This window comes from Aquila chrysaetos, chromosome 7, assembly GCF_900496995.4.
Source record: "Aquila chrysaetos chrysaetos chromosome 7, bAquChr1.4, whole genome shotgun sequence".
In the NCBI taxonomy this organism is placed as follows: domain Eukaryota; kingdom Metazoa; phylum Chordata; class Aves; order Accipitriformes; family Accipitridae; genus Aquila; species Aquila chrysaetos.
Genome location: NC_044010.1, coordinates 33,141,083 through 33,161,367, shown reverse-complemented (window position 1 = coordinate 33,161,367; position 20,285 = coordinate 33,141,083). Strand labels below are relative to the sequence as shown.

At 41.0% G+C, this 20,285-nt stretch overlaps 1 protein-coding gene across 5 annotated transcripts in view; it reads left to right on the top strand.

Moving 5' to 3' along the window:
• The window catches only part of KCNJ6 (potassium inwardly rectifying channel subfamily J member 6), a 165,253-nt gene that overhangs the window by 105,443 nt on the left and 39,525 nt on the right, over window positions 1-20,285 (top strand). For 3 of the 5 annotated variants that reach the window (XM_030020622.1, XM_030020619.1, XM_030020621.1), the window contains one exon: window positions 16,693-17,613. In XM_030020622.1, the coding sequence (XP_029876482.1) occupies window positions 16,716-17,613 (898 nt within the window). In that variant the 5' untranslated portion in view covers window positions 16,693-16,715. Of the gene's footprint in view, window positions 1-2,288; window positions 2,294-16,692; window positions 17,640-20,285 lie in introns of those variants that run through there. The other 2 variants (XM_030020620.1, XM_030020623.1) reach the window with 2 other exon arrangements.

Below are 20,285 nucleotides of genomic sequence, written 5' to 3'. Positions count from 1 at the left end.
GACAAGTGATGCACAATGCAATTGCTCACCACCCACTGACCAATGCCCAAGCAAGCGATCCACCCCTCCCAGCCAACTCCCCCCAGTTCATATACTGGGCATGACGTCCTGTGGTATGGAATATCGCTTTGGCTAGTTCGGGTCAGCTGTCCTGCCCATGCTCCCTCCCAGCTTCTTGTGCACCTGCTTGCTGGCAGAGCATGGGAAACTGAAAAATCCTTAACTTGGAATAAGTGCTACTTAGCAACAACTAATACATCAGTGTGTTACCAACATTATTCTCACGCTAAATCCAAAACACACTGTACTAGCTACTAAGAAGAAAATTAACTCTATCCCAGCCATAATGAGGACACCCTTCCACAACTGATATTGCAAAGGACTCATCTTCTAAAGCATATTTTTTAGCATCATCCTAGATGTGCCTGAAAGTTACATTGAGACATAGGCTATGAGGTATTTTAATGGCAAATAGCTTATTTAGTGAACAAATGATGCTTTAAGTATTCCAGCTTAAAATCTGTACATTTGGGTCAAACTAGGTAAATATTTTTCAACTATTTTTTTTTTATTTCTCCTAAGGAGGAAAATATAGCTATTATATGCAGAAACAGTATTATATTTGTGGGTTAGATTAATAAAGAAATGCAGGTGGCATTCCCAAGTCAGTAAGAGTTAAAACCCTTCTTACCTCTCCTTCACCCTTCCTCACTCCCAACACTCATGGTAAGCATCAGGCATAAAGGACAGCCTGAGTTCAAATCCTGACTTTGCCTTACTCAAAGGCAAATCCAAGACTCCTCACCCCAACAGCCAAGTCTGTGCAGTGTGAAAAGATGAACATGTTTTATAAATGGCACCTGCCTTTGCTCCTCCCTGCCTTATGACTCTATCATTTTTCTGAACACTGAGTTATAAATCCAAACTATTATTATTTATAGACAGGCAGAATAATTTGTTGGATCCTATTTTTAATTGCCAGATATTCTGAAAAAAATCCCATCCAAATCAATCTGAGGACATTTTTCATTCTTCTGTTCAACCACCAATCTGAAAGCCAGTTGTTTACAAAACCATTCTCTGAAGGCAAATGAGGATGCCTGTTCAAAGTCTGAAAAGAACTGATCAGATTGCTTCTGCATACTAGCCATTAAAAGAAAGAACTGCTTTGAAATTTTGATTTTTGCCAAGAAGTTCTTGTGTCCATCTTGTTCATTGCTGGCTAATTACCACCTTTGCAGACAATCTACATGGTTAGATCTCCTTGGAAACTAGCAAGGCTAGGAAAAAAATAAGTCTAAGACTCTGTATTTGAATTCAGAAATCGCTTTATAGCAGTGAAGTAAGGCCCAGTCACCTCTGATGTCAACTGATCCCATTATTTACATGAATAACAAAGTTATTCCTATCAGAATAGGGATAAAATATTTTTCTTAGCATCTGTCCACTTCTTATGAACCCCCCCCGTTAACCTCAGAGGATGTGTCAATGACTTCAAAAAGAGAAACATGTTTATTATACAGCTGGGAGAATATAAGAAGAAAAGTGCTCTGCCGTGCCATGATAGAAGAAGCACGTAAGCCTGACAGACCATTTCCCACCTACTCCCCTGCAACCCTACCTCCTGCGTTAGCCCTCTTGGAGAGAGCATCCCTGCCCCATCCTTTCACTGTCTATTCAAAGACCTCTTGTCTATGGGCTTGCCAAACCACTTCCGAACTTCCTGATACTGTCCAACTCCACAGCCTCCCAGGGCAGCAAGCCTCTGAAGCCACTACCTGCTCTTAAAGGAATACTTTCTTTTAACTGTTTTAAAACCAATCTCCTACTAGTCGTGCGAGATCCATGGCATCGGCGGATTCTCCATTCTCCATCTCCATGGCATTCCTCTCGGCCTTCACCTTCTTTAGACTGAAGACTCCAGGCTTTTCTTACCATCTTTTTCAGTGGCAGGTGCTGGGACTCCTCCACCCCTTTGGCTGCCCATCTCCACTGCCTTCTCCTGAGGTTCAGGGACCATGCACACACACAGTACAATACGATGTTACCGAGTTTTAGAAGGTGGCTCCTGGCCCTGAGGACAAATGGAGCTGTGACTATATTTTTTTTTCCTTTTTGGAAGCCAGGTAGCCCTTGGGCATCAGGTCTCAGATGGGAAATAAGGAATATTAAGGTTCACCTTGGCCATCCATGGGATGCCAGGGGAGCTGTGCAGGTATTCTATCCTCATAGCTGGTACCTCCAAGTCCTGAGGCATCCAGCACCAGCTGAGACCCCAGATGAGAGTCAAGGAGTTGAGTAAGACTTTGGGCAAGTCACTGAAAGGAATTGTCACCCATTTTTCCTTGTCCCATCATAATGCATCCCATCACCATTTGTCCTGGACAAAGAGAAGGAAGCTACAGCTCTAGCATAAAGGGGCTGTTTTGCCACCAGATTTGAAAGGAGTGAAACAAAGGTACTCTCTACACAACAAATTAATTTCATCCTATGCACAAATGCAGACAAGTCTGAATGCAGCAAACTCTTTCCCATCACCCTCTCAAATACAAATCCTGTCCCTTATCTCTGTTACTGTAGTGCCTCCTTCCTCCTTTCTCACCAGCTGCCTGCCTGCACTTTCTGTTTCTGCCTGCTTAAACATACCCATGCCAGTGCCCAGACATTTCACTCTGCCTGCCTACCACCCCCCACATCTCTGACATCCCAGGATCCTCATTTCTTTCCCACACACCCACATCCTCTGATGCTCCCACATAGACACGCAGACCAGGATAGCACAATCAGACCTCTAGGGAAGGCCCTTTAAAGCTTTTGTTATTTCATTAAAAATGAATCCATGTGCATTTCTGCCACTTTACGTACTGTGATCTGGAAGCTGCCTCTTGCAACTGCTGTCCCTGTTGAGAAAGCCTGGGCATCTACAAAGCCGCTAGTCACATCCTTTAGACCAGCCAGGTGGGCTCCCATCACGTTTGAGCTGCTGGGGGACTCAGGCACCGTGGTGGGCAGCTGAAATCCTGCATCATTCCTGGCAAAGCATTATCCTTCTGCCACTGGCCTCAGCCTCACAAATGGGCTTTGAGTTAGTTTTAAACAGAAGAAAACCAGAAATGTACCCAATACACAAGCTAATTTGTTTGCAAATGTTCCGCTCATTTCATGCATGGAAAGCCGCTCTGAAGCAGCCAGGCTCTATTTTTACCATCTCAGTTTTCCATTTAATTTTGTTTTTGGATGCACAAGAAGCATGTTCTTGTTACCAGTCTATTCATTTATCAAAAGCTCTCCTCTGTGGGCTCAATACTTTTGTTTACTGCACAGGAGCTGTTTTCTCTTTAAAAGGTCAGCCCCTTTATCAACTCTTTCTTTAAGTGAGTCTGACTACATGTACCTGACTAAAAAAGACATGGAATTCTCATTTTATTCCAGCATATTTATTGTTTCACGTAGTAGCTCTAACAAGAGCAATCTGTACTTCTGATGTCTATGAGCAAATCCCTGAAAGATAGCTCATACACTTCAGAGGTAGACCTTCTTCCTACACAAATCAAGAGATATGTGAAAAGCAGAACTACTCTTTTCTCTCAAGACATCTAAAGGCTATGAAAACTTTGAATTATTTGTGCTCATGCTGAGCTTTGCTAGCTCCAATAAAGATAGATGGGCTTTGCTAGCTGAAGGCTAATGTACCATCTAAAACATCAATTATTTAAAAAACATAATACCAGTTCAGCCTGTTCTGGTAAGATCCACACATACTGTAGAAAGAAAATTTAAATCCACACTAGTATTTTATTTTTGCATTAAACTCTACATTCAGCCACCCAGAATCAAATGTCATCAAGACTCCTTAACAGATTTGCAGAAACTGGATGTTGCAATCTAACCAGCTGGGAAAACATAACAGCCCAGCACTGTCAAATCTTTCTACTCTTTCAGAAAGGTTCCAGTTACCTCTCAAAGTACCTTATTTTTAGAGAGGAAACTGGTGATCTAGTGACTCGTGCATGGGACAATCCTGGTGAATGATGGGTTATTTTCAGTTAGACTAGAGAAAACTATAGGAAAAATTAAGAGCAAAACAAAAAGACTTTTACACAGTTTTTAACAAAGTAAGAAAACCAAACAGAAAACCCCTACCTCACCCAAAATAGGCATTACAAAGTCTTTCATATAATCCCTCCATTTGAGGTTATTTAATCCTTTTGAACAACTTTGTTTCCTAAACCTAGGCAAAATTTTACTGTGAAAAAGGAGTGAAAATTTGAATTCTGAAACTGTTGCTAAAAGCTCCTAAACTTCAGTATTTCACAGATAAAACACCACATTTTTGAAAGTCTGAAATTAAATGTCTTTTGCTTCATGAAATATTTTGGAAAATCCTGTTGGTCAAATTGAATCCAATTTACAAAATGTTTCAGTGCTTACAATTCTTTTTTGCTACCTAGTTCCCTATAGAAAAGGATAATAGCAATTATAGCAATTTCACAGCAACTCCTTTGATTCTTTTTTTCAAACAAGTTCATAGACCTATTTACTTCGTTATGTAGCTTAAGTGAAATAACATAGTAAATGGTAGTTTAGACACCATTGAATTGTTTATTTGAAGACAAAAAGTTGCTATTTGTTGACATAGAAGCATTTTTTTGTGGTTTTGACTTATATTTTCAGTCATGTTGGGTTTGACATTGTACTTGCCTGAATACATCTTTTAACAAATTCATATGTAGATGGGTATAAACTCCTGTATAGCTGATGCTTATTGCAGAAAGGGTATATGGTTTTTCATTCAAATTAAATAAAGGTAAGAAAAATTCTGGATTGAAACCAAACATATGTTCATTCAATCTTTTGTTCTGATTCAACTAAACAAAGTATTTAAAAAAAAAAAAAAAAGATCATTACTTGAGTCAGTTTTGTTTTCTTGCACTCAATTTGCTTTGTAGACAAAGCCACAAACTCTGACCTAAACAAGCCTGTTGTTGAACATGGAAGACCTTCTATCAAATATCAGCATCAGGCAGATCCAGGCTGTGGCTGCACTCTTACTGCCTGAAAATAAAAGCACACAACTGTTCAGGCTCCACACAAAGCAGGAGCAATTTTTTTGAAGATATTTCACAAGGACATTGAGTGGAATAGCTATTTGAGAAAATACTTGACTGCAGCTTTGGGATTAGCAGCGCTCATGAAGAAGAAACATTTCTTGTAGCTCCCTTTTATATAGATTCCTTGGCACCTGATAGTGTGGTTAACTCGGTCTGTTTTCATGACACTGGTAGGAATTTAGTATTTCTGAGACCTCCACATACTGTCAAATGCTGCTATGCTTACCTTTCAGAATCTAACTGAAGATCTGAAAGAAATCTAAAAGCTAAATACCAGCCAAAGTTTCAAAAGTGATTGGGGGGAGGCCAGACAGAGTGATGGATAAGGCTCATTTCCTTAGGAAACATGGCTAAAGTACTATTCTGCATTTACCATTTCCAGGTTATCAAAATACCACAGCCTGAAACAAAACATTGACCCAGCTGAAATTATGGAGTTTTTAGAAATTTCTTTTTCTAAATGTCTTTTTAAATGTCACTTCCAGCCTTATTTCTCAGTTACGTTTTGTCTGCAGTCTATAAACTGCACAAAGTAGAAATGGGAAATCAGTAGCAAGAAACTAGGTCTTTGTATTTCACCGTGACTTCTTTTGGCAGGGAAAGGGGATGAAGCTAGTGATGGCCTAATTATTTAACTTAAAGAAAGCAGCCAGAATCCCGCTTTCAGCTGCAGTAAGAAATGGCAGAGGAGGGGGATGGAAAGAACATAGCAGCTGTTCAGTTAAACTAAGTAATTGTAAGAGGGGTAACTGGTCTCTGAGACGATGTTATTTGTGAGGCAATGTTTGGATGCAAGAGTTTGGCTTTGTATATTAGGCCAAATGAACAATGTCACTCACCTCAACCAACAGAAAACTGTGTACATCCACCGAGTCGCCACCATGAGAGACAGCAGCAATCACAGAAATGTTGTTCCCCAGCATCTATGAGAAAAATTTTAGTAATTTTCTTCTCAAGTGTGCAGAAAAGTTAATTTAAAATCCTGCCTGATTTTTGTAAGGTAGGAGCACCTTACTCTTCTGAAATAAGTTGCCTAGAAGCAAAAGCCGCCGAAATCCTCCTTTGACTGCAAAGAAGTTATCAAGAAAGAAATCTCTATTACCAGATTAAAAAAAAAAAGTTCTTGGCTGTTTCAATTTTCCCCGTCTTTCCAGCCCCTTCTGTAACTTCATGCAACAGTAATAGCAGAAGGAAAACCAATATGCTTAGGCAATGTCTGTGACCTAGAGGCAGTCTGTTTGGGGTGCAGCTGGGTGTAAACTGAGGGGGAAAAAATATAATTTAAGGAAGGAAGTTTGTGACATATTTTCATTCTTCTTTTGAGAATTGGGGGGTAGGAGGAATCAGGTAACTGTACTTCAGAGTCATTCTGTTCTCTGTAGTCCATATTTCTTTAAAAAGCAGACATAGCAAGTGACAGTTCCTTCTAGCTCAAACACCTCGTCTTTACCAATGGCATTCGAACTGCTCTCCCAAAGCTTTGCTTCATTAGGAAGCTGCTGGTGGGCAAAATCAGCTGCAAAGTAGTAGTCAGTAGTGTGATGCTACTTTGCATCATAGCGCACACACACATTACCCAAAGCGCCAATGCCAGGTGGTTTCCCCAGTGAACAATCATCTTGACCGAGGGAAAGTTTACTCAGTGTAGGTGATGTTTTGCAAAGAAAAAGTAAATGCTTTCAAAGTCATCTCAGATCCCCTAACCCTAACCTGATCAGGTCCAAGATCTGTATCAATATATAGCGTCTTCTGCCCATTTCTGTAGGAAAGTACTAGAAATTCTTGTGCTTGGTCTGCAGGCTTACTTCATTGCATAAATTATTGGCTTCAGTTGACTGGTACAGCACATTGATTGAATCAAGTCCTTCCTTTCTGATAAAAATATTCTTCTCCATTCTTCCTATGCCTTATATTTATGATAGTTCATTGATCAAAGCAAAGCAAGCTGTCAGAGTATGTTTGTGCAGCAGTCAAGATGGTTCCAACACCTGCCCAAGGAGCTCTGTGAATATTCAGGCACAAAGCTGTGTCAAGGTTGTTCAGCAATGCAGGCAAAAAATTGTATTTGGCTATCCCAAGGATGAAGATTCAAGTAAAGCCACCCTTACTTCTGGAAAGGGAGGAAAAAAGGACAGGAATACAGTTGGGATAGATAACAGCAGGGAGAGAGAAGGGCTGGCTTCTCCTGCCAACGTGAAAGTGGGAAAACTGGTGGTATCAAGTCCTTCTGTGAGGGTCTATTTCTCTCCTCTCTAGTGACCTAACTGGACAAATAGACTTTGACAAGGGCAACAGCTGCCTGCCTTGATTTCTAAACCTTTCACATAGTGGAATATGCACCAGGCCCATCACCAATCTGACTACACCTACAATGCTAAATAAAACCAGGCCAGGAATTGTTCTGCAACCTTGAGAGCAAGTGGTAGAGGATGTGCATGCCATGCTGCAGAGCACTTTGCCCTGAGTCTTGTGTGGACTTTATGTCTCTTGGTTTTAAGGCATAATTAGTATATTGACAGTGATTTTTTTCCATTTCAAATTATCTGAAATAACATGATGTCTGTGTTGCAGACCAAGGTTATACATTGCTTAACACAGAGGTGGCATGAGGGCCTGTGGAGATGTCTGAGGGAACAAAGCCTGCTGGCACAGTGTTGGCAGATAAAAGTGAAAGAAGCCAAACCTGATGCAATCCTATCCATCCTGTCTAATGGGAGCAGTCCCTGCCACATACTGTCTTCCAAACTATTCCCATGTATTGTCTCGGATCACTAGTTGGCATGGGCCAAAGCCAAGACGGGTAGCTTGCTAACATTTAGCAGTACAGATAATCAACTTTGGACAGGCCAACCAAGTTCCTCTTTACACTTCAGCTTCCAAAAAAAACCAGGAGCACTCCCCACGTATCAGTGACATTACAGGTGCAGAATTAAATGAGTCAGAATTATCTATACAAAATGTTCAGCTGATCAGCTAATTTTTGTTTCTAGAGTTTTCAGTTGGGAAAATTTTAATGGGAAAAAAATCATGAGAAGAAGGAACTGATTCTCCCCATCTCTTCTCACAAAACTTGAGAATACCCTTTTTCCATGTAACCAGTAAGGAAAATATGTGGAGAAACCAGGATTTAACCAGCTCTCACACAACTTCCCTGGAAGGCTGAGCTGTAAATCAACAGCTCAGATGCAAAAGAGAAGCTGCAGAGAAGATGAAGTCATACTCTTCTCAGAGGTGCACAGGGAAAAACAAGGAGCAATGGGCACAAGCTGTAGTGAGGGAAATTCCAATAGGATATAAACAAAAATAAAAGTCCCTAATGTGAGTGATGCAGCACTGGGACAGGGCGCAGAGAGGCTGCAGAAACTCCCATCCTTGGCCCTGAGCAACGTAATCTAACTTTGAAGTTGGTCCTGTGTTGAGCAAGCAGTCGGTCAAAAGACCTTTACAGGTACCTTCTGACCCAAAATATTCTATGATTTTAGGCAGGTTTTAAATTTATTTATTGTTTATTTCTAGCAGTTAGCGCATGTAAACACAAACAGTTTAAAACTGATAACACTCAGGTCAATATACTTCCTTCATGCTTTCTCCTTTTTCTGGTACACCCCACAGACATGAAAAGTTGAATTCTTAGTAAACCTCTGAAGAAATAGTGCAACTGACAAGTAAAAATTTTGGCATTAGTACATGTGATAATAACTGACAGAAATAGCTGGAGTTCAGTAACTGCAAAAAGAAATCTCTCAGGGGGGCACACCAGACAATGACACGTTACAGCAACTCAGGGAGACATACATCTGACAGAGAGGCATCAGAAAGCAAGCATGTGGCCAGTGTTTGCAGCTATTAAGGCCTGTCAGCACTGTGAATCATTAATGATCCCTATTATCCCTACTACAGCAGTTGTCAGTAGTTTTGCCACATGGAAATGCTAGACATGAGCCAAGGTCTGATGTTGCCAGGTGACATGACTCAGGGTAGGACACCTGGCCTGTCTCTGCAACTGACCTTGTTCCACTGCTTGCAGCAGCAGTGACAATAGTATGCATTTTCCAAGTGCAAAAAATGCATCCTTTCTATCTTTCTTACCTTCTCAGAAGAAACACTGCTTCCGAGGAGGCTGTTTTCCCTATTGGTTGTGGGTAGGACAAGAACACTATAGCAAAGGAGACTGAGGTCTGATTTTTTTCAAAAGAGAGAGAGTACCTCTCTGACTTCTTTGTACGGTGCTATGAGCAATTGCATGCAAGAGTCTCTGATTTTAATGCCAGCCTTGCACACTTATCATGGCCAGGAATCTTCATTCTGCCTTTCTGGTAGTCCTCCATTGTCTAGTCTTCCATTGGTAGGCCATGATTTTCGGAGTAACCACTGCTCCCTCCATCTTGTTGAGCTTAGTCTCCATTGTTCAACATTCTCTGAAATTGCATAGGACACCTATTTGTTTCCCTTTTGTAGCTCTATGGGTTGGTCATTCTCAGACTTTCCTATTTCTTACCTGCTTAAGATAAAAACGTCTTTGCTTTTGCCTTTCTGATGAGAGCAAGGGAACAAAAGTGGGGATGTTGAGCATGAAGAGGTAGTGAGTGCTAGACAAGGGTGATAGACCACCTGCCATAAAGGATAAGAAGGAGTTTTTAATTTAACATATAGCTTGTGACAGAGATTACTTGCACCATCACACGGCACAAGCTATAGCACATATGCGATATCAGCAATAGCCCATACTAGCAATGCTGAGTCTGCTCAAAAGAATAGCATCTAGACCGCACTGAACTGGGCCCCCTAAAAAGACTCTGGACATTGGTCCCAGGCACCACATACATAAGGGGGTCAATGACCAGCATATATGCTGACATCAAAAACAATAGGTTAATTTGTGTAGATTCACAGGCTTTCAGGAGAACCCTTACCTGCTCTGAACCTCTAGCTCAAGCTTTTCTGGAAGCCAAAAGTCTGGTAAAAATCATGTATAACTAGGCTAATCAGACAGGAGCAGAGATATGTAACAGCCAACTCTCCTTATTCCAGAAATCTATTTTCGATGTCAGGCATTTGCACTAGAGGTGCCTCTGAATTAACATTGACTCCAAGCACTCAGACTTCAGGTAGTAAACAAGTTTCATAATGCAATTTGGGATCCCCAGCCTAATGAAAGGCAGAAGACGTTGATAATCAACTGTCTCCAGACATCTTTCCAGGTTCAGAATGTGTAGCTTTTTTACACTGCCCCATATATGTAACAAAGCCGAGGCTGTTTGGCTTCCCTGTGCTTCAAATGAAGCTACATTTAGCAAAGCAGATGTAAAAACAGCATTCTGGAGCCTTTAGTGGTAAATTCTGTAATGAAATTGGTTAGAATCCAAGACAAAAACTACAAGGTCAAATGACTACCAAAATCGGAGTTGTGGATTTTAAATTCATGTATCAATCAGCTTCAATTTTTGTCCTCCATAATAAAAGGGCCAAGAATCAGAAATGAATGGAAAGGTTTGTACTGCATAGAGGCAAAGCGTTACTCAGGCTGATTTTTTGCAGCTGTACAGGCTTAAAAGAAATGAAAATAGTAGAACGTTATTTTTATCAAGTTGGATTAGAAGGCAATGATGAAGCAGGTAGTGTGAAAAAAACAAGGTATCGTCCTACTGCCTCTTTTCTAATCATAAATATACTTCAATTTGCATTTCTTTTCTAGTGAAAACTGCTGTTGAAATAAATTTAAATCGTATGCATACTCCCTCTGAAATTATATTTGTGATTCTATGGGCACAAATAAGTAATTTGGTTCTTGAAGCAATTTGCCAAGTCAGTGTTTATTGAACATTTCAACATTTCAAAACGAGGACTTAGACAATGTTCCCAGCAGAGTGAATAGACAATCTTGCATTGATTTCAACAGCACAGGACCAGATCCTAATTCCTTTCTTTTTCAGAAGAAAATCTGCATTTTGTGATAATGACTACTTATGATTGTTAGCTGATCATAAAAGGCTCCATTTTTTTCTGTAAACAAGACTGTTTCTCCTCATATCTAGTGGTAATACAGTGTCTCGCAGTATGGATTACCTGGTCTCACTGAGAGCGATACAGGCTGAGTTCATCAAACAGGCAAATCTCCCTCTATTCTGAGAATATCTGCTCCTGCGCCCTCAGTGCTCAACAGACACAAGATTTTACAAAGCTCTGAAACGGTGACTAAAACCAGCCAGAGATCAGGCAAAGCATTTCAAAAGCTCCCAGTCTGCTTCCTCTCTCTGACTTCTCCTTGCACGACAAGCAAGAGAAGAAACAGAAAGACCCAGACTTAGAGCAGAGTATTGAACATTGCAGAAAATGTCTTGTGCTGTGCAGTGCTATGCCTTCTTCTCCTGATGTCAAAGCCTAACAACCTCGCAGAGGCAGCAGGGAACAGAAATAGCCACCTGGTTCTGCCAAATATTCCACAGATGAGTTCAGTGTCAGGGAGGCTTGTGATCACAGCAAATGAGAAGTGAATACTGAAGACTGTTCACAAAAGGCAAACTTGGACCTTACAAATGCAAACAGCTGCATAACATAAAAGTTGCCCTCATCCTATCGGGAAAGTGGGGAATGACGTGCATGCAGACAAATCACAGTCAAAATGATGTCTGCTTGACATTTGTATATGTGCAATAAAGCCCATGAGAACAATGTGTAGATTATAAATCTTTGAAGTTTTTGAAATTAGTGAATTTTCAATGAATTTGCATACAAACCGTTTACAACTATGTTACAAGAGATAAAATTAGTCTACTGAATTACAGTGAAACATTCACTGAACTCTATATCAGCTTGTGTTACAAAAAAGGTCAGTTATAATTTGTAATATTCTCTGTTGAAACTCCTTAATTCTTTTGCAGGACATCATACAACTCTAATATAGTATACAATCAAAATAGGCTACAAGTATTTAAATTAGACGAGTATGCCCTTTACATACCTCCTTTTGCTTTGTATTTGTACAGTACCATGACAAGATCTCTGAAGCACTACCAAAGTACAAAAATATCACATTGCTAATGATAAAATGGTTGCGTAGGGATTACAGTAATATGTTACATTCACAGCCACAAAGGTCGTGAGAGCATCTTCTGTACAGCTTATAGTTTGTTGTTGACACTAGATTCATGTTATTCTACAGACTCTAAATAAAAATATGTGCTTGGAAACACTGGATTGTGCCTTTCCAATGATGTTCTGGAATAGACAAGGACAAGGGCAACAGTACTGGTTGCATCTTTACTGGAAAATAAAATGTTCCCAAGCACTGGCAGCCAACTCCTTGTATGGTAAAATCCCTAGAAAAGCCCCTGGCATGGTTTTGACCAGTGCAGAACTGAGTACACACAATTCCTGGCTACATTTCAGGTGTTATCATGGGACACAGACTATTCCTAATAAGCAGATTGTATGAGACTACCCTGCTTTGAAAACAACAGGAGTTCAATAATACAAGTGTGGGCTGTACTACTCCATTTAGCCTCCATGCTAAAGAATAGGCCTGGGTACAGTTAATTTGCTAATATAGCCATAGCCAGTACCTACTGCTATGATGAAACACAAGTGAACTATTCAGGGACTTACTTAAGAGAACTCCTTGTCATTTGCTGGAAAATGAAACATCACTGAAATCTCATACGTCATGTATGCATTTGCCTAAGAGACTCACTGAAACAAATAGTTTGAACAGAATACTCTAAATTGGCCTAAATTGGCACAGTATTGCTACCTGGCTGTTGTGTTCAAACAAACATAATGTTTACTGGGAGAGGGGGAAGCATTCAGAAGTACTTTTTTTTTCAGTGCAGATTAATAATATGTATATATTTTTGTTGTGAAGAAACGCGGAGAGAGTAAAAATAGCTCTCAAGTGAGATAGCTGCTATTCACTCCCCTGTTCCTGGAACCATGACAGCCATTATATAACCAAAAGGAAAATTAAATTAAATAAACAGCATAAGCTAATTAGGTTCATATCAAGTAAAAATATAATTAGTCAAAGTGTTTTGTGGCAAAGGCGCTGACAATATGTGGCTGTTCCTCAGCCTTAGTGGTGAACAGTGTTTAAAACTTATTCATCAAGCATTTCCATGGAAACACATAGATGCACAATCCTTGGATCACTTATTTCAGGAATTGCTGCTTCCGAGGTTCACTCTGGAGTGAGAACTCAGACCAGGAGAGGGTGACGGACTGTGATTCTGATCTAGAAACCTTCCCATACAGGTATTCGTTGGGTCTCACAGGAGGAGAATTTGGGTGAGGGAAAGAGTCAAAGGGCATCTTGCATAAGAGAAAAAGACTAAAAACTTGACCTTAATTTTTCCTCTCAGAGACTGCCTGGGAGTTGAGAAATGACAGCACTGGAAGGAGCCTGAAGAGCTTACAAAATGGCCAGATGCCCCCAGGGAGATTAAAATGTCTGCAAGAGTGTTAGCAAGATGCTATACTGATTGAAACATAGGTTAAATGCAGTCACTGGGTTTGGTTGTCCAAAGCTGCCCTCTTACATATCCAGGTGGGAGTGAGCTCTGGTGCAACTTCTCAAAGTTAAGAAAAGTCCTCCCACACTGGAAGGGGCAGGTCTCTGAAGCCCACTTACAGTGACAGTGACAGCCCAACACCGTGTTCTGGGGAGCACAGCGGCTCCTTGCTCCTGCTACAAAACCTATAGCTGCTTGAGAAAATGTGGCCCCTACCTCTCTTTGTGGGTCAGCCCATGTACTGTGAAAGACAGGAACGGTTATGATGCAGAAGGGCTTAATCAACACAAAGCATTTTGAAAGCATCAGTAAAATTTGTTGTATGAATAAAAGGTGCTTCGTTGCTAGCAAGTACTTCTACAGGAAATAAACACTGTATGCAAAGCAGGCTAGATGGGTGCAGCGTATGACTGCTAGGCATCCCTGGATGGGGATGTCCCTTCAGATATCTCCTGATGCCAGTAACAAAATCAGCACCTGTGTCCCCTCCCAGCCCTGCTATGCTTTTTTAATGCACTTTGCCATTTCTTGTAAGAGATGCTCAGGCAGGGAGGTCTAGGACATGGTTGCCTTTAATAGCAAGGTCAGAAGTAAGGTATATTCTCAAAGGCAACAGGGGACACCTGCACCCTGTCTCTGTGTTCATGCCAGGCTCTATCTGGTAGGAGAAAGCAAAATATTCATAATGCCTTAAAGATAATGAACCACTTTAAACCAGCGTTACTAGTCTAATATACAGTCTGTTAAAACCTCAAAAGCCAGAGCCTTCATAGGCTGTTCATAAGTATTTGAGGGGTCTGTTACTGCAGTGATGTGATAGCGCCTGTGGACTGAAATTTCCTTAGGCACAATAGAGAGTTAAGCAGAAAGTGTGAAGCCTTAACTTCAAATTTTCTGGCTTTGGCTTAAGTCTGCCTCACAAGGTTCCTGCAATGCCTTTTTATTGTGTTTATTTCGTCATACGTTATATAGCATTAGTTATAATGCAAGTAGGCACACTGTCACCAACTGGGGTAGGTTCATTCAGAACTGACTGCCTTGTGACATGACTTCCAGTGCTGCCGCTACCATCAGCCTGAATAATGCTCTCTTTAGACACAGCAGCAACCTGAAAAGGTGGCACAGGATGGAGCACACAGTCTTAAAACACAGAACTGCTATCAGGTTTCCATGCTACTGTCGACCTTTGAGCCTTTCTTTTAACACAGAAAGGGCTATGGGGCTGAGCAGAGGCTTGGCTGGCAGTGGAGCAGGACAGAAGGAGAAAGAAACAGTCTACAATCCCTTTTTTTTTTTTATTCCTGGGTATTTCAGTCACCCCTAAAACCTTACAAGGGTCTGTCACCTTTCCCCACAGGGGTGAGTCTGCACATCTTGAAAAAGCTACAGGTGCTATGAGACTCCACAGACGATCTGCCACGTAGTGCATGTTTCTAAGAGGGAGAGACTAAAACGCTCTTGGAGCCACACCGACCCGCCAAGAGCAGCCCCTTGTGCAACCCTCTCTCTGGACGAGAGCCCAGGCGTCCCGGGTAGCTGCCCCGTGCGAAAGGGTTTGGGCCCAGTGCCCAGGGCAGCGCCAGGCAGAGACACCCAAGCCCGTGGGGTGCCAGAGACAGGACTGCTGCGTCAAGCAGGAGCTTTGATGGGTTTATGCCCCCATTTCCCAGCCCGGCAAGAGGTACTCGGAGGCAACCGGAGCTCAGGGAAATGAAGTGCTTCCCACGCCAAGCTGCTTGCTCCCAGCTCTCTGCTTGAAGGTGGCCCCTCACAGCAGGACTGGGCAGCCCACACCTGGGCCTGCACAGCGGTTACCGCGGCGTGTTGGTGTATACGGTGGCCATTGCAGGGCGCACCGGCAACACGCGTGTCAACGCCCTGGCTGTTCAGGAGGAGCTTCTCCGTAAACCGGTGGTACAACATCGCATCAGTGCTGCTCTGTTCAGAGCCAAGCGGCTAGGCAGAGCCAGCAGAAGCCTTTTCCCTTCACAGCCTGGCAGCAGAATGATAGCAGTTAGCCAGAAGAGACAAAATTAGGAGTTCAAGAGCTGAAATTCCTGCAGGAACAAGCCCCAGAGTGCAGAAGGTTTCCAGTAAAAGACAACACTTACCCCAGACCTCACAGTTTCCTCAGCTTCATGCAAAACACATTCGATAAAACCACTCTCCTCCTCAGTAAAGTCTTTTTTCTTGCACATAAACATAATGAAGCTATTTCTCTCAAAAGGCTGGGAAACTAAAAAAAAAAAAAAAAAAAGGCAGTTACTGTCATTTCTGGGTTTTAAATTCTTGTAAGACACAGAGGAACGCTGTTTAGGCCCATGCCATTAGAAGAAAAATGTACCCTTGAATTAAGGCCACAGGCATACTGAATTAAAATGAAATCATTTTCTGAAGTACCATATGTTTTACATTACTGGGAGAAGGACGCACAATTCCCTGTCTCAGTATCAGCAAGATATTGATTTTCTATGGAAATGTGCTTGAATTGCTCTTGGTATATATTACACTGTAGCCTGTCTTCAACAAGAGTAAGATTGGTTCATTCTAAAGACGGGGGTTTTTTAAAACTCCTTATACTTATTTAATACTTTCCCCACAGCAATGCAATTGAAAGAAAAAATAGCTCAACAATTTCTCATTTTCTCTGCTCATCTTGTTGACTGAAACCCCCAAGTGAATCCATTTCCTCATTTATATCTGCTATCTCCCAGAAGATCTTTCTTGGTGCATAAGAAATCTCATTTATTAAACTGTAAAGGGGGATGGGGGGAAGAAAGTTCTGCTTAAACACATCTTGCAGAATTTAAATATGGGTGTAGATAGGATGACCTGATAGATAGGAAATGAGAGTTTTCCTTCAAAGTATTTCTATTTAGCAATAAACTGAGGATGCTTGGCGTCATTTGACTTCTGTGTTGTGCATCTAACAGGTGAGCAAAGAACAAGGATGATAATTTTATTAATTAATAGCAATTTCATGCCAGTAATACAGGAAGAAGTTGTGTGTTGACTTAGAGAAATAATAAGAAAAATAATGCCTGCCTTTTTTCTTGTTTGTTTGTTTTTCATGGCAGCTAACGTATTGGAAGAAGAATCAATGGAGCAGGACATAGAGAGCCCTGTCACTATTCATCAGCCAAAGTTGCCCAAACAAGCTAGAGAGGATCTGCCAAAAAATATAAACAAAGAATGTGCCAAGAGAAAAATCCAGAGGTATGTTAGGAAAGATGGGAAATGCAACGTCCACCATGGGAATGTCAGAGAGACTTACCGTTACTTGACTGACATCTTCACTACCTTAGTCGATCTCAAGTGGAGGTTCAACCTGTTGATTTTTGTCATGGTTTACACTGTGACCTGGCTCTTCTTTGGAATGATATGGTGGCTAATTGCCTACATGCGAGGAGATATGGATCATATAGGGGACAGCACGTGGACCCCATGCGTCAGCAACCTCAATGGGTTTGTCTCAGCCTTTTTATTCTCAATCGAGACAGAAACCACCATTGGGTATGGTTACCGGGTCATCACGGACAAGTGTCCCGAGGGAATTATTCTGCTTTTAGTGCAGTCTGTTTTAGGTTCTATCGTCAACGCTTTCATGGTTGGCTGCATGTTTGTGAAAATATCCCAACCCAAGAAGAGGGCAGAAACCTTGGTTTTTTCTACAAACGCAGTTATTTCCATGCGGGATGGAAAGCTGTGTCTGATGTTCCGAGTAGGAGACCTTAGGAATTCACACATTGTAGAGGCATCAATACGAGCCAAGTTGATCAAATCCAAACAGACAAAGGAGGGGGAATTTATACCACTCAACCAGACAGATATCAACGTAGGTTATTACACAGGGGATGATCGTCTCTTTTTGGTTTCACCACTGATCATCAGCCATGAAATTAACCAGCAGAGTCCTTTCTGGGAGATTTCCAAAGCCCAGTTGCCCAAAGAGGAGCTAGAAATTGTTGTAATCCTAGAAGGAATGGTGGAGGCAACAGGTAACATTTCTTATACTTTGTATAAGGTAAATGCTTTAATTTTAGAAAGGAAAATCAGTGGGTTTGCTTCACTTTAAAGGAATCACTTCAATAGTCATTACATTTGAAAAAGGCATCAGTTATCTGGTTAGCTTCAAAATTAAAAGCATGCCCAGTTTAATTGTCTGTTCCATCTTGCCTAATGGAATTAGTGTTGTTTCTGCTCTGTTTGGAAAAATGGGATAGCATTTCTCATTTTCTAAATCTTTCACAGCATGTCACCCAGTTATTTGTCATTCTATTGCAGGAGCAACTCAACCACTAGGACCCTGTGGGATAAAATGATTTAGAAAGAAAAAATTCAATACAAAACTCTGTTTATGATTAACACGGAAGCACCATAGTTCCTGCTGCTTCCCGTCACCCATGGGTAACTGCAGAATAACTGCCTGCCATGTGAAATTCCTAGCTTGTTTGGATCCAGTAGGAAGTGATAACGTGTTCAGTTTTCTCTTTTTGTTTGCTTGTTTACTTGTTTTTGTTTTAACTTGTAACATGGGGCTTGTTCCACTTTAGTTCACAAAAGATCTGTCTGATTTTGTATTTCGCTGAGGCCCCCTACACACTGCAGAAGCGTACAGAACACTTAAATCTGGTATATATAAATAAGGCATGTTATGTCACCAGAGTCTTGTTGGGAGGTTATTTGGTCATTACCTACGATTATACAGCAGAACATCAGACATCACTTGACGGAGAGAAAACAGTGCTTGAAATTCACAGCAAATGGACTAGTAATGTTTTTTCTTAACATTAAAGCCAGAATAGTAAGAGGATATTTTCTCTAAAACTGCTGTGTTTCCCGCAGTCAGAGTGCTGGTATAATTGTTTTAGGAGCTGGAGGTATTTTTTTTCCTGTTAATGACAGTATCAATCTCTGAAGTGAGTAAATATAATCAATACAACAGAACGGTGATTAGAAAATGAAGAAAAGATGTGCTTGTGGAGGAGGAAACACTGAATATAGAAATAGAAGAACCAGATTTGCCATTTTTCCCCACTACTGTAGCAAAAGCTAGGAAAGTTTGAGGATGCAGATTACACATCTCTGACAGAGGTACAACCTTTCTAACCCTGACTCATGTTTTGCAACTGGAGCCAGGAAATAAAGAGCAGTCTCTTACTAGAACATGTGTGTGTGTTTCACACATCTATTATGTGGTGTCAGAAGAAAACTGCATTTGTCACCATATAATAAACGTGTGAGACAAAAATGGAGCAAAAAAAAAAATTGAAAGGAACTTGGCAGAGAATTTGAAGTGGTAAATGCAAGGCTTCCAAATTTTCCAGGAAGTAGGTGGTACTGAAGAGAAATCAAGATGAAATGTTTAGTGTTTCTGATACATGCAGTAGGCACAGAGGTTTCAAACATCTGCATCACCTTCGGGTTAGACAATGAGGAAATTGCTGTTTGTTAGCTGAAACCATTTTGAAATTTCTGAATTGCAGCTAAATGAAGCTGACATCCCAAAGAGCGGTGGATGTTTTCAGGTTTATGGAACACCATGTTTTCCAGAAAAATTATTGGCAAGTAGTAGAAGTATAAAAAACATCTCACCGAAAATATCTATAAGGTCAAAAGACAGTATACTTCTGCAGTGCATCAAATGTAGTCTTGTTGTCTTAAGCCTTGCCACTCTTCATTGTTTAACCCTCCCTCCCTTACCTCAGCTTCACCCCTGCACACTCACACAGCTCTCTGGGCTCTCCTTTGCTTCTCTGAGACTGACCACATCCTCCACTCAGCCTTCACCAGAGGGGGCTACCTCTCAGACTGCTTGGGCTGGCAAAGTTTAAGTTAAAATGCCAGAAGAGTCCATATTAACAAAGAAACTGGATGCAGTGATTTGAAAACCCACTGAAGCCATCCAGGATTAAGGTGTTACCCCGGCACTGCATAGGTAGCTATGTTTACCATTTTAAGCTGCTCCAATTTGTTCTGTTTGGGTCGGCTCTCTAGCTGCATGAGATATAAGGGGAGGGCATCGAATAATGCTGCTTAACTATGGCATCAGAAAGTTTAATGTCATAAATACCACCACAATTTCTAAAACATGTTTGTGCAGAAGTAGCCACTTGTTCTGTGCTTTGCCCACATGCATTGGCTTATTTTTGTTGAAGGTGCTATCAGGCCAACTTTCTACCAAAACTAGACATTTTCCCTCTTTTAATTTACAAATATTTTCCAGCTACATCCTGGCAAACACTAAAAGCAAATTTAGGCCATCATATATTCACATTTCCTTCTTACACCCGATGTAGAGTGAGAACAGCAAAAGAAGTTGCTTATAGCAGCAATCTCCAACCCTGGAGAGCAAGCAATACACTACCCATCATACCTGCCAACATTGGTCAAAGTCACGTGATACAAAAACATTAAAACTGAAGCTAAGAAACTGTGACCTCAGCTATAACAATATCATCATTCATGGGTCAAAAACAGACTGAGATCATTAGCCTATGTTATTCATCAGAAAAGCCACTCCCAAGTTTGTCCAGTGAAAACAATCCTTTCTCTATTTTCAGAGCTTCCCCACTCTGACAACATTTATACCTTTAATGAGAAGTAACATAGTGGAAAATGCTAAGTATCAACATTTGTTGTTATTTTTATTAATTATTGATATTATTCT